The following is a 12,382-nucleotide window of genomic DNA, read 5'->3' as shown; positions in this document are numbered from 1 at the left end:
AATAATTACACAATGCTCATTGTGCTGAAACCCATAAAATCAGTCGCACCCAAGCGCCAGCAGAGGGCGACAAAACACCAAAAAACACAAGTAACAAGTGGACATGACACTGTGCTGTCATTTTAATCTGTTTGAGCGGGGCATGTGCCTTAATTGCGTCAAATATTTTAACGTGATTAATTTAAAAAATTAATTACCACCCGTTAACGCGATAATTTTGACAGCCCTAAATTAATTTTAAAAATAATAATAAAGCAAATGTGACACACAGAATGGCTTGCTAAAATTTGCTTAAACGTATTCTTCTATGTAAAGGCCAAGGTCGGCCCTCCACATTTTTACCACACCTAATCTTGCCCCCTTTGCAAAAAGTTTGGACACCCCTGATTTAAATGAATGAAAAAATGGCATCAAAATCTGCTCAAGGTCTCTCCAGTAGAAACAAAAGCAGAAGTTTGCAAATATCTCATTTTGTTACATTACAAAGATATTAAGAATACATTTGATTGCACAGACACTCAATGACATTTTACAACCTAATTTACAATAGATACAAATTAAATAAAAGCACATATTAAAAGCAAAATCCAAGTAACAGAAGAAAGGGTCAAGATAAATATAACCCAAACCTGTAGATTTGTGATTTGCACTTTTGTGTCTGCAGTTACATTTGTTCATTAGCCCAGTCAAAATGGATTGGACATCTAGCACCGTCAATGTGAGCCAATGAATTGACAAGGAAGTGAGCCAAAAATGCCCCAAAACCAAGAGAAAGCAGCCCGGGAACACCCCAAAAAAATCAACAGGAAATGACTCAAAACTTACAGAAGTGTCATAAAATTACAAGGAAGTGACGCAAAATTAACTCATTGCCTGCCATTGACTACAATAGATGTCTGACTTAAACTTATATTATACTTAACAGGTAATTTGGCTGTGAATTGGGGCTGCAGCTATCGAATATTTTAGTAATCGAGTAATCGACTGAAAATTCTATTGATTAATCGAGTACACAGATAAAACATTTTTTTTTTTTTTTTTTTTTGGTAAAGAGCAATTATAAATATGCATGAGGAAAAAAAAGACATTTAATCCAATACTGAACCATTTTCAGTCAATCAATGTCTTTATTTTCAATGTACATTGTTGAAAACAGCCAACAATTGCATCTCAGATGTGACTGCCGACGTCATCCTCCTGTTGGGGACGCAAGAGCCCAATAATGGTAGGCGTGGCTGAACGACTAATTTCTTGTCATCTGTGCTTTACCAAATTGTTGTATATAGCTGGTGGCTCGGGCATCTGGTTCGGATGCCTCCCGGACGCCTCCCTGGAGAGGTGTTCCGGGCATGTCCCACCGGCGGGAGGCCCCGGGGACGACCCAGGACACGCTGGAGAGACTATGTCTCTCGGCTGGCCTGGGAACGCCTTGGGATCCCGCCGGAGGAGCTGGTTGAAGTGGCTGGGGAGAGGGAAGTCTGGGCTTCCCTGTTAAAGCTGCTGCCCCCGCGACCCGACCCCGGAATAAGCGGAAGATAATGAATGAATGAATGAATGAATGTATATAGCTGAATCGTCTCAAAATATGATTCTAATTCACATAATAATGCTATTTAAGACTTTTTTTATCCTGTCGTACGCACTTTAAAAGGTTAATTTCAACTTACGCAGAAATTCGGGTTACGTTGCCAGGGTAGAAACAGAACTCTAACCTGGGAACTTATACTAAAAAAAAATTAAAATGAGATTTTTTGTTTTAATACTACTTAAAAGTAATTTAGGGTGGGCCGGGGGGTTGTCAAAAAAATGTAAAAGACATTTTGAAAATGGAAAATAAAAATATTTTTCCTTAAAAATTTTTCCCAAAAAATATTTCAATTTTTTATTCATTTCAAATATAATCTATTGTTATCGATGACTACAGAAATTAGAGAATAACTTTATTTTCTTACTTAATGAAAATTTGAAAAATTCAAAAGTTTTTAGTTCGTTGTGCCACTGTCCACTCTATTAAATTCTGTTATTAACCCTTTAAGAAAATTCCCCATTTATTAATGACATAACTCTTCTGTGATGACAGTAAGACAGTGACGGGAAATTCAACGGTTGTCATATTTGACCTTTAAAAATCGGATTTTGCAGTTTTATTAAGTACGTTCAGTGTGGTTGATCATAACAGTCCACTTTGTTAAACCTATATTTCAAAATAAATTAATTGAATTAAATCATTTTGAAAGGTATATTTGTAATATTATAGATTTCTCATCCAAAATCCAAAGTCATGTTAGCTAAAAGCTAACGAATGCAAAAAATACCCCCTTCTGTTCGTGTCCACTCTGTTACAACCAAATGGCACCTTTAAAAAAGACCAATAAACATCTGCCCGCAATGGCTGTGCCGTTAGTAACGAAACTTGTCGGATTAACAAACAACCGCAACTAAAGTGGGCAGAGCTTTTACAAAAGGTCATATGAACGGACATGCTCCATTTTTCACCTTCCTTGCTGCTTCCGTAGACATTGTAGGAGAAGAGCGTCGGCGAGACCAGTTGGACCAACTCGTCCTGCTTCATCAAGCGCCCCATTTCGAGTCGCTCGGGCCTGGGGGACATGAGACAAAATGGTCGCCGAACTCTCAATCATTGGCCAACTGATGAAATCGATCCGAAAGTGTTGAATAAAGTACAACTTACAGTTTGTGCGGGAGGAAGGGCAGCGAGGAAGAGCGCAGAGAGAAGGGGAAGACGCTCACGCCTTTGTGCACCAATTCGCCGCTCCATACAGTAAACTTCCCCGGCTCTGCACGTAAATTGTCCGAACGTGAGATTCGTACTGCATTCCCGCAAACGCCGGACCAGGGAAAAAGCTCACCTTTACTCGCTTCTCCGGGCCAACTGTTCTGCCTGCACAACAAACAAAGCAACTGTTGTCAATCGTCATTGATAACAAATTATGCCACTAATTCCATTTATGTCCACAAAGCAACTGTTATCAATGGTCATTGATAACAAATTATGCCACTAACTCCATTTATGTCCAGCTCGGATCCTTAACATCCATTCAAAAGTGAAATAATTTGCCGGATGACACAAACTGACATCTGTCATAAGCATTCATTAATTGGGGTGCACGATATCCATTTTTTGAAACAGATACCAATATCGATAACTTCCTGCTCATCAATGCGGATACTGATAACCGATAATAAATATATAATTTTTTGAATGTACATTCACCCAAGTTTTTGAAGGAGGTTAAAAAAAAAACAACTAGTAAATAGTGGTGGATTCAACATAGATTTTGCCACGTCCAGGCCACAACACATTCACCCAGTCCTCTTCTGGATCATCCAAATGCTCTCTCTAGCGAACCGCAGACGGGCCTGGACGTGTACTTTCTTCAACAGGGGGACACGTCTGGCAGTGCAGGATTTGAGTCCCTGGCGGCGCATTGTGTTACGGATAGTAGCCTTTGTTACTGTGGTCCCAGCTTTCTGTAGGACATTTACTAGGTCCCCCCGTGTGGTTCTGGGATTTTTGCTCACGGTTCTTGTTGTCATTTTGACACCACGGGGTGGCGAGGGAGTTGAAAGTCCGTGTTGCCCAACGACCGCCCTAAACATCACTGCTCTACAGGAGATCTGCATGATGGAATGTGCCAAAATACCAGCAACAGTGTGTGAAAAGCTTGTGAAGAGTTACAGAAAACGTTTGGCCTCCGTTATTGCCAACAAAGGGTACATAACGAAGTATTGAGATGAACTTTTGGTATAGACCAAATACTTATTTTCCACCATGATTTACAAATAAATTCTTTAAAAATAAAACATGATTTTGTTTTTTGTTTTTTCCCCCCACATTCCGTCTCTCATGGTTGAGGTTTACCCATGTTGACAATTACTGGCCTCTCTAATATTTTCAAGTGGGAGAACTTGCACAATTAGTGGTTGACTCAATACTTATTTGCCCTACTGTATGTTAAACCATGGCCAAGAATGGTGTTCATGGGAGGACTCCGTGGAGGAAGCCACTACTATCTAAAACAACATTGTTGGTCGTTTAATGTTTGCAAAAAGGCACTTGGACACTCCACAGAGGTTTTGGCAAAAATTTTGTGGACTGACGAAACTGAAGTTGAATTGTTTGGGAGTAACACACAATGTCGTGTGGAGGAAAAATGGAACAGCTCACCAACAACACCTCATCCCCACAGTCAAGCATGGTGGAGGGAGCCTCAGGATTTGGGGCTGTTTTGCTTACTCAGGGCCTGGACAACTTGCAATCATTAATGGAAGAATGAATTCAAAAGTTTTGCAGGAAAACATGAGGCCGTCTGTCAGACAGTTGAAGCTAAAAAGAGTATGGATGCTGCAACAAGACGATGATCCAAAACACAGAAGTAAATGAACTTCAGAATGGTTTCAGAAGAACAAAATACACGTTCTGGAGTTCCCACGTCCAGACTTGAACCCCATTGAGATGCTGTAGCATGACCTAAAGACAGTGATTCATACCAGACAGCAGAGGAATCTAACTGAACTACAGCAGTTTTGTAGAGAAGAATGGGCCAAGTTTAGTCCTGATCAATGTGTCAGAACAATCCTGCAGCTACAGGAAGCGTCTGGTTCAAGTTATTGCTGCCAAATGGGGGGCCACAAAATATTAAATGTGATGTTCACTTACTTAGTTTTCCCTTTTCTGTCATTGCTTGCATACTCTCCTCATTAAAATATGAAAACTTATAAATGTTAGGGGGGTTTTAGTTAAAGCAGACACTGTTTGGTTTTTTCAAAGATTAGATCACATTTGATGTTGATTTTATGCAGAAATGTGAGAAATTCCAAAAGGTTCAGATACTTTTTCATACCACTCTAACTTTCTATGATCCAAGGTTTTGAAGAGGCGTGATACTGCTGTGTGGCCACTAGAGGTGTGCGAAATTTCCGATTCTTAGATTATTCGCAATTCGGCCGTGGAAGATTCGAGAACGATTCACAAACATCCAAATTCTGATTATTGAAATATATCAAGTGAAGCGGAAGTAAAACACACTCAGCGAACCGCGCGGTCTTCGGGACGCAATGAGGAACGGAGCAAGAGTAGCTTAACATCATGCTTGTCATTACCCGGCCCCTCGGGTAATGCCAATGCTCAACTCACGGCTCTAGCTCAACTCATGCCGCGAGATAAAAAAACAACAACATACCTGACTGCTGCCGACAGCTGCTACAAAGTACGTCCACATAATGGTACGGTAGATATCATATTTATATAGGACTAGATGAAAAATAAGACTCGGTGGCGTTACCAGCACATGTACAGAAAGCTAGATGCGGGCGTTCGCAAACGGCCGCCATCTTAAAGCAGTAGACTTCCCTGCAAGGCTGTTGTTGCGAACCTTCCAGGCGAAACTAATTAACTTTTTATCTAAAATACTCCTAAATCGGTAAAATATTGACTTGAATCCATCTTTAAAATAGTTTTAAAACTTTCACATGTTGAAAGTAGACAAAAGGGAAATTATGGAATAACGGGAGCAATTTTAACAACTTTAACGGTTGATTCACAACATTAAATTGAATGTAGTTTAAAGCTGCTGATACAGAATGGGGATTTGCGTATATTAATTATTGTTTTTAACTGTTAACTTGATACTGAAATAGTCGTTTATTTAAGCCTGCGAGGCTTTTTTTTTTTTTTTTTTTTTTTAAAGTTTTTGTAACTAATGCACAAAACATTAAAAGCAGCTAATGGGGGCTGGGGGGGTGTCATCAATAATCGATTTATAATTGAATCGTAGCCTCTGAATCGTAATCGAATCGTTAGGTGCCCAAAGATTCCCACCTCTAGTGGCCACCACGTACACATCTATCTGATGGGTTAACATTTAATTTAGGGGTTTTTGAATTATGTAGCATGAATGGTATCAAGTATCAAAACTATTCTGCGTATCGAAATCGAGTCGAAAATTTTAGTGTTGTGACAATAGTAATTTAAAATTAAAAAAAATAATAATAATAATTGTTTGTGCCTGCCCTACTACAGAGCTGGAGAGACATTACCTGACAGGAGCCAGCGGCATAGTGGGAAGAGGCGAGTCTTTCCCTTTGTAGTGGAAGGAAACCACAGCGTAGGGGCACACTTGGCGGGGGCGCGGTCTCAACTCGTCGAAGGTGTACTCGTAAAAGTAGTGCTGCAATTGTTTCGCCATGAAAAACAAAAACAAATAAATACATTGTATTAACTTGTTGTCAAGAGAAGACATTTAGATACCATGAAAAACATTCAAGTCGAACCGCTTCATCAGACTTCATTAAAAAATATTTTATAGAAGACTAGGGCTGCGTTTGATGTGATATGCTGCTACAAAAGAACGATTTAAAATGGATAGATGTCCAGTTTGCTACGCCGAGAGATGCAATGCTAGCGTCATTTAGCAGTCTTTAACCGGCCCTTAGAGGACTTCATTGTTGACGAAGTCTTCGTCCGATACTTGATGCCATTACAGAAGAACAGTCCAAGGCGAGCCATGGGTCTTTTGACAGATTTAAAGAGAAGAGCTAGCCACAGTAAGCTACAACAAAGCTGCTATGCTAGTGCTGATAGCCCTGAGTTAATCAAATAGCTTTCCGTCAGGATTTTTATAAGAACTTTGTACACTGCTAACACAGAGGTCAAGGTGAAGTGGATTACAGTTTTCCTTCTTTGTAAACGTAGCTGCTTTATAAATTAATGTACAAGCCTTTGTGCAAGGGCTTATAAAAAAGCAGCTTTGTTTAAAATGACCATTGAATCGCGCTAGCTTAGCCATGCCGGAACCCTGCAACAAATAACTAACAGACTGCACGGAATTTGTTGAAACCAACTCCACCGACTAATTAAACTAAAAAATTAGCCTAATGTCTATAATTCTGAGCTTCCCCTTGAATGACATCTGTCACAAGCATTCATTCACGTTCATGACGTCATGATTATGAACTCGCGCTCAAATAAAGTATTACTGACTGTGGTATTTCGTCAAAGAAGGAGAAAGTGGCCATCAATGGCAGCCAATGAGTTACAGTGGGGCAAATAAGTATTTAGTCAACCACTAATTGTGCAAGTTCTCCCACTTGAAAATATTAGAGAGGCCTGTAATTGTCAACATGGGTAAACCTCAACCATGAGAGACAGAATGTGGAAAAAAAAACCGGAAAATCACATTGTTTTATTTTTAAAGAATTTATTTGCAAATCATGGTGGAAAATAAGTATTTGGTCAATACCAAAAGTTCATCTCAGTACTTTGTTATGTACCCTTTGTTGGCCAAAAGTTTTCTGTAACTCTTCACAAGCTTTTCACACACTGTTGCTGGTATTTTGGCCCATTCCTCCATGCAGATCTCCTCTACAGCAGTGATGTTTTGGGGCTGTCGTTGGGCAACATGGACTTTCAACTCCCTCCACAGATTTCCTATGGGCTTGAGATCTGGAGACTGGCTAGGCAACTCCAGGACCTTGAAATGCTTCTTACGAAGCCACTCCTTTGTTGCCCCGGCTGTGTGTTTGGGATCATTGTCATGCTGAAAGACCCAGCCACGTCTCATCTTCAATGCCCTTGCTGATGGAAGGAGATTTTCACAAAATCTCTCGATACATGGCCCCATTCATTATTTCCGTTATACAGATCAGTCGTCCTGGTCCCTTCGCAGAAAAACAGCCCCAAAGCATGATGTTTCCACCCCCGTGCTTCACAGTGGGTATGGTGCAATTCAGTATTCTTTTTCCTCCAAACAAGAGAACCTGTGCTTCTTCCAAAAAAGTTCTATTTTGGTTTCATCTGACCATAACACATTCTCCCAGTCCTCTTCTGGATCATCCAAATGCTCTCTAGCAAACCGCAGACGGGCCTGGACGTGTACATTCTTCAGCAGGGGGACACGTCTGGCAGTGCAGCATTTGAGTCCCTGGCGGCGCATTGTGTTACTGATAGTAGCCTTTGTTACTGTGGTCCCAGCTCTCTGTAGTCATTCACTAGGTCCCTCCGTGTGGTTCTGGGATTTTTGCTCACCGTTCTTGTTATCATTTTGACGCCACGGGGTGAGATCTTGCATGGAGCCCCAGATCGAGGGAGATTATCGGTGGTCTTGTATGTCTTCCATTTTCTAATAATTGCTCCCACAGTTGATTTCTTTACACCAAGCGTTTTACCTATTGCAGATTCAGTCTTCCCAGCCTGGTGCAGGTCTACAATTTTGTCTCTGGTGTCCTTCAACAGCTCTTTGGTCTTGGCCATAGTGGAGTTTGGAGTGTGACTGACTGAGTTTGTGGACAGGTGTCTTTTATACCACTAATGATTTAAAACAGGTGCCATTAATACAGGTAACAAGTGGAGCCTCGTTAGAAGAAGTTAGACCTCTTTGACAGCCAGAGATCTTGCTTGTTTGTAGGTGACCAAATACTTATTTTCCACTATAATTTGAAAATAAATTCTTTAAAAATCAAACAATGTGATTTTCTGTTTTTTTTTCTCCACATTCTGTCTCTCATGGTTGAGGTTTACCCATGTTGACAATTACAGGCCTCTCTAATGTTTTCAAGAAGGAGAACTTGCACAATTGGTGGTTGACTAAACACTTATTTGCCCCATTGTAGCTTGAGCGCGCCGTTAGCTCTTTCACTCCTTGCTGAGTGGACGTCATTGTGAAGGCTTTGCAAGTGTTGCTGCTCATTCAATTTGGCCCAGTTAGTTCACCTGGGTGTAGTCGAAGGCCCGGAAGCATGTGACAGACGTGACCGCGCTGGCATTCTTGGAGAGGTGGCTGTCGAAGCGAGGCGTGGGGTCCAGCACGTTTTTCAGATTCTCGTAAATGCTCTTCACTCTACCCTAAAAGCACACAAAGACCGGCCTTCCGAGTCAAAATGGATATATTGCCGCCCACCGCGTCATTTTTGTGTTATTTGAGTGAGATTTTAACCCTTTAAGAGCCAACGTCCCAAAATTGCGACAGATACAGTGCCCTCCATAATTATTGGCACCCCTGGTTAAGATGTGTTTTTTAGCTTCTTATAACTTTTTTTTAATTCAAATAATACGGGACCTTAATGGAAAAAAGCGAAAAATCCAACCTTCAATACAAGTGCATTTATTCAGTGGGGAAAAAAATCCCACAAAGAAATAATTATTTGACATCAAATAATGTGTGTCACAATTATTAGCACCCCTGGTGTTAATACTTTGTACAACCCCCTTTTGCCAACAAAACAAGGTCTGGGGACTGAGATGGCCATGGGAGGAGCTTGATTTTGTGTCTGGTGAACCATTTCTGTGTAGATTTGGCCATATGTTTAGGGTCATTGTCTTGCTGAAAGACCCAGTGACGACCCATCTTCAGCTTTCGGGCAGAGGGCAAGAGATTTTGATTTAAAATGTCCTGGTATTTCTAAGCATTCATGATGCCATGCACCCTAACAAGGTTCCCAGGGCCTTTGGAAGCAAAACAGCATCACTGACCCACCCCCATACTTCACAGTGGGTATGAGGTGCTTTTCAGCATGCGCATCTTTCGTGGCACGCCAGACCCACTTCAAGTGTTTGGTTCCAAAAAGCTCAATCTTGGTCTCATCTGACCAAAGCACATGGTAACAGGCTTCAACTGGGACCGTGGCTTCAACTGGGACCGTGTGCTTTGGTCAGATGAGACCAAGATGGAGCTTTTTGGAACCAAACACTCAAAGTGGGTCTGGCGTGCCATGAAAGATGCGCATGCTGAAAAGCACCTCATACCCACTGTGAAGTATGGGGTGGGTCAGTGATGCTGTGGGGCTGTTTCGCTTCCAAAGGCCCTGGGAACCTTGTTAGGGTACATGGCATCATGAATGCTTTGAAATACCATGACATTTTAAATCAAAATCTGGTGCCCTCTAGAGCTGTCCCGACTAGTCGACATAGTCGACGTCATCGATGTCGTAAATCCGTCGACGAGCACAACATCCCGTCGACGGTTAATGAAGGGTTAAAAATATATATGCGCGGAAAGTTCAGAATGTCGGATGCTCTGTATGCAAGCGGGGAAAGCGGCACAAAGCCAAAAAAGCGCACCAGAGTGTCCAAAACATTGACTTATTTCAATGAAACAAAGGAGGGTACACTCTTCTGTCCTGTCTCTTCAATGCCAAGCTTGGCTGCACGTCGGCCGTGAATAAACACCTCAAGAGCCGTCACCGTTTGTAATTTTTTTTTTTTCTTCATTTTTTGTACACCAGAGGGTGCTGTCGCCTTACTAAATAATAATGTTTCATTGACAATGGGCCTATAAGTGCTATTAGTATTGTTCTTAATGCTAACTGAAACGTTTATTTCATGTTATGGTTTAATTTATGGTATAGAAAATTATATAAGGTTAAAAGGTCATAAATATATTCAGTATATTCAGTGATTGCACTCAAGGGAGAGATTGTCAATGATAAGGTAATAAATTAAGGTAAAGGCAATTCATATAGGCAAATAAGGTTTAAAAGGAAAAAGGTGAAAAGTTTTCGTTAATTTCTAATTGTGTTGTTTTATTTGTGTGCACCGTAGCTCTTACGGTGTGATTAGATCAAGGATGGAATAAAAGTTGTAAACCATCAGTTTAAGAGACCATCTTTTCAATCGGGATGCTACACTAGTTAATTCTATCAGCATTTGAACTCATTGTTTATTTGTGATTTATTATTGTTATTTACGTGTTTATTTGTACTTTAATAAATAATTTAAGTGTTCCAATATGTTTTTTTTTTTAATTGATAAGCATCAACAAAAATTTCATTGCTAAATTAGTAAACAAATTTTTAAAAAAAAATTTTTTTTTTTTAATTATTAGATTAGTCGACTAATCGTAAAAATAGTCGGCTGACTAATCGGGAGAAAATTTGTCGTTTGGGACAGCCCTAGTGCCCTCTGCCCGAAAGCTGAAGATGGGTCGTCACTGGGTCTTTCAGCAAGACAATGACCCTAAACATATGGCCAAATCTACACAGAAATGGTTCACCAGACACAAAATCAAGCTCCTCCCATGGCCATCTCAGTCCCCAGACCTTGTTTTGTTGGTAAAAGGGGGTTGTACAAAGTATTAACACCAGGGGTATTAATAATTGTGACACACATTATTTGATGTCAAATAATTATTTCTTTATGTGGGATTTTTCCCCACTGAATAAATGCACTTGTATTGAAGGTTGGATTTTTCTCTTTTTTTCCATTAAGGTCCCATATTATTTGAATTAAAAAAAAGTTATTAGAAGCTAAAAAACACATCTTAACCAGGGGTGCCAATAATAATGGAGGGCACTCTACATGACTGACAAATATGGTCATTCATGTCGTTACTGCTTGCAAAGTAAGTAAGTACAGGTAGTCCCCGGGTTACGAGTCGTATGACTCGCGTGATTTCGACTAAAACGCCGGAGTCTCATCCACTGTTTTGTCTCCAGTTGTTTTTTTTTAGTCGTGTAAACAGTACCTTTTACGGATATAACGTGTTCTGTCCTCACTTAATTGTGAAATTGTTCAGCTTGACGGACAGCAAACAAGGCAATTGTGGTTTTTGAAGCTTTCAACTTTTGACGATTTGTAAAGCTGTAACACACATATGTACTATTATGTTCAAAACGACAGGCATTTTAAAAATAAAAAACTTGACAGACACAAAACAATTGTTGTTCAAACATCCATCTAGTCTGATCAATATGTAAATTTAGTAGATTGGCCTAATTTGCCGAACAAAAGACCATCAGCTGAAATGCTAACGTATTTACAATTCTCATTAGAGGTGGGAATCTTTGGGCACCTACCGATTCGATTACGATTCAGAGACTCCGATTCGATTATAAATCGATTATTGATCCCCCCCTACCCTCCCACCCGGCTTTTATTGTGTTGTACATTAGTTCCAAAATTGTTCAAAAATCCTCTCAGGCTAAACCAAACTAATATTTCATTATCAAGTTAACTCTTAAAATCAGTAAAAATCAGTTAACTGTTAAAATCAGTAAATCAAATACTGTCCCCATAAAGGCCCCCTTCTGAATCAGCAGCTTTAAACAACATTCAATTAATTTAATGATGTGAATGAACCGTTAAAATTGTTATAATTGCTATCGTTATTCCATAATTTCCCTTCTGTCTACTTTCGACATGTCAAAGTTTTAAAACTGTTTCTTCATTTAAAGATCGATTCAAGTCAAGATTTTGCCGATTTAGGTGTATTTTAGATAAAACGTTATTTAGGTACGCTACAACAGAGCCTTCTAGAGAAGTCTACTGCTTTAAGATGGCGGCTGTTTACAACGCGGTAACTACTAAACGGCAAGTCTGTCATTTCGCATCTAATTCTCTTTATATGTTTTTACGCCGGCGTCGTCT

The 12,382-nt window shown here is 40.1% G+C and overlaps 1 protein-coding gene across 2 annotated transcripts in view; it reads right to left on the bottom strand.

Annotated features, from left to right (window-relative positions):
* LOC130921475 (protein TASOR-like) overlaps positions 1-12,382 on the bottom strand; it is an 83,982-nt gene that overhangs the window by 50,514 nt on the left and 21,086 nt on the right. For both annotated transcript variants that reach the window (XM_057845430.1, XM_057845431.1), the window contains exons 6-10: positions 8,732-8,863; positions 6,061-6,191; positions 2,871-2,902; positions 2,693-2,798; positions 2,497-2,600 (exon numbers count right to left, since the gene is read on the bottom strand). In XM_057845430.1, the coding sequence (XP_057701413.1) occupies positions 2,497-2,600; positions 2,693-2,798; positions 2,871-2,902; positions 6,061-6,191; positions 8,732-8,863 (505 nt within the window). The remainder of the gene's footprint in view (positions 1-2,496; positions 2,601-2,692; positions 2,799-2,870; positions 2,903-6,060; positions 6,192-8,731; positions 8,864-12,382) is intronic.

The sequence above is a fragment of the Corythoichthys intestinalis genome, chromosome 9 (genome assembly GCF_030265065.1).
Source record: "Corythoichthys intestinalis isolate RoL2023-P3 chromosome 9, ASM3026506v1, whole genome shotgun sequence".
Lineage (NCBI taxonomy): Eukaryota > Metazoa > Chordata > Actinopteri > Syngnathiformes > Syngnathidae > Corythoichthys > Corythoichthys intestinalis.
Note: the sequence above shows the minus strand (reverse complement) of the source record. Positions and strands in the feature narration are given on the sequence as shown.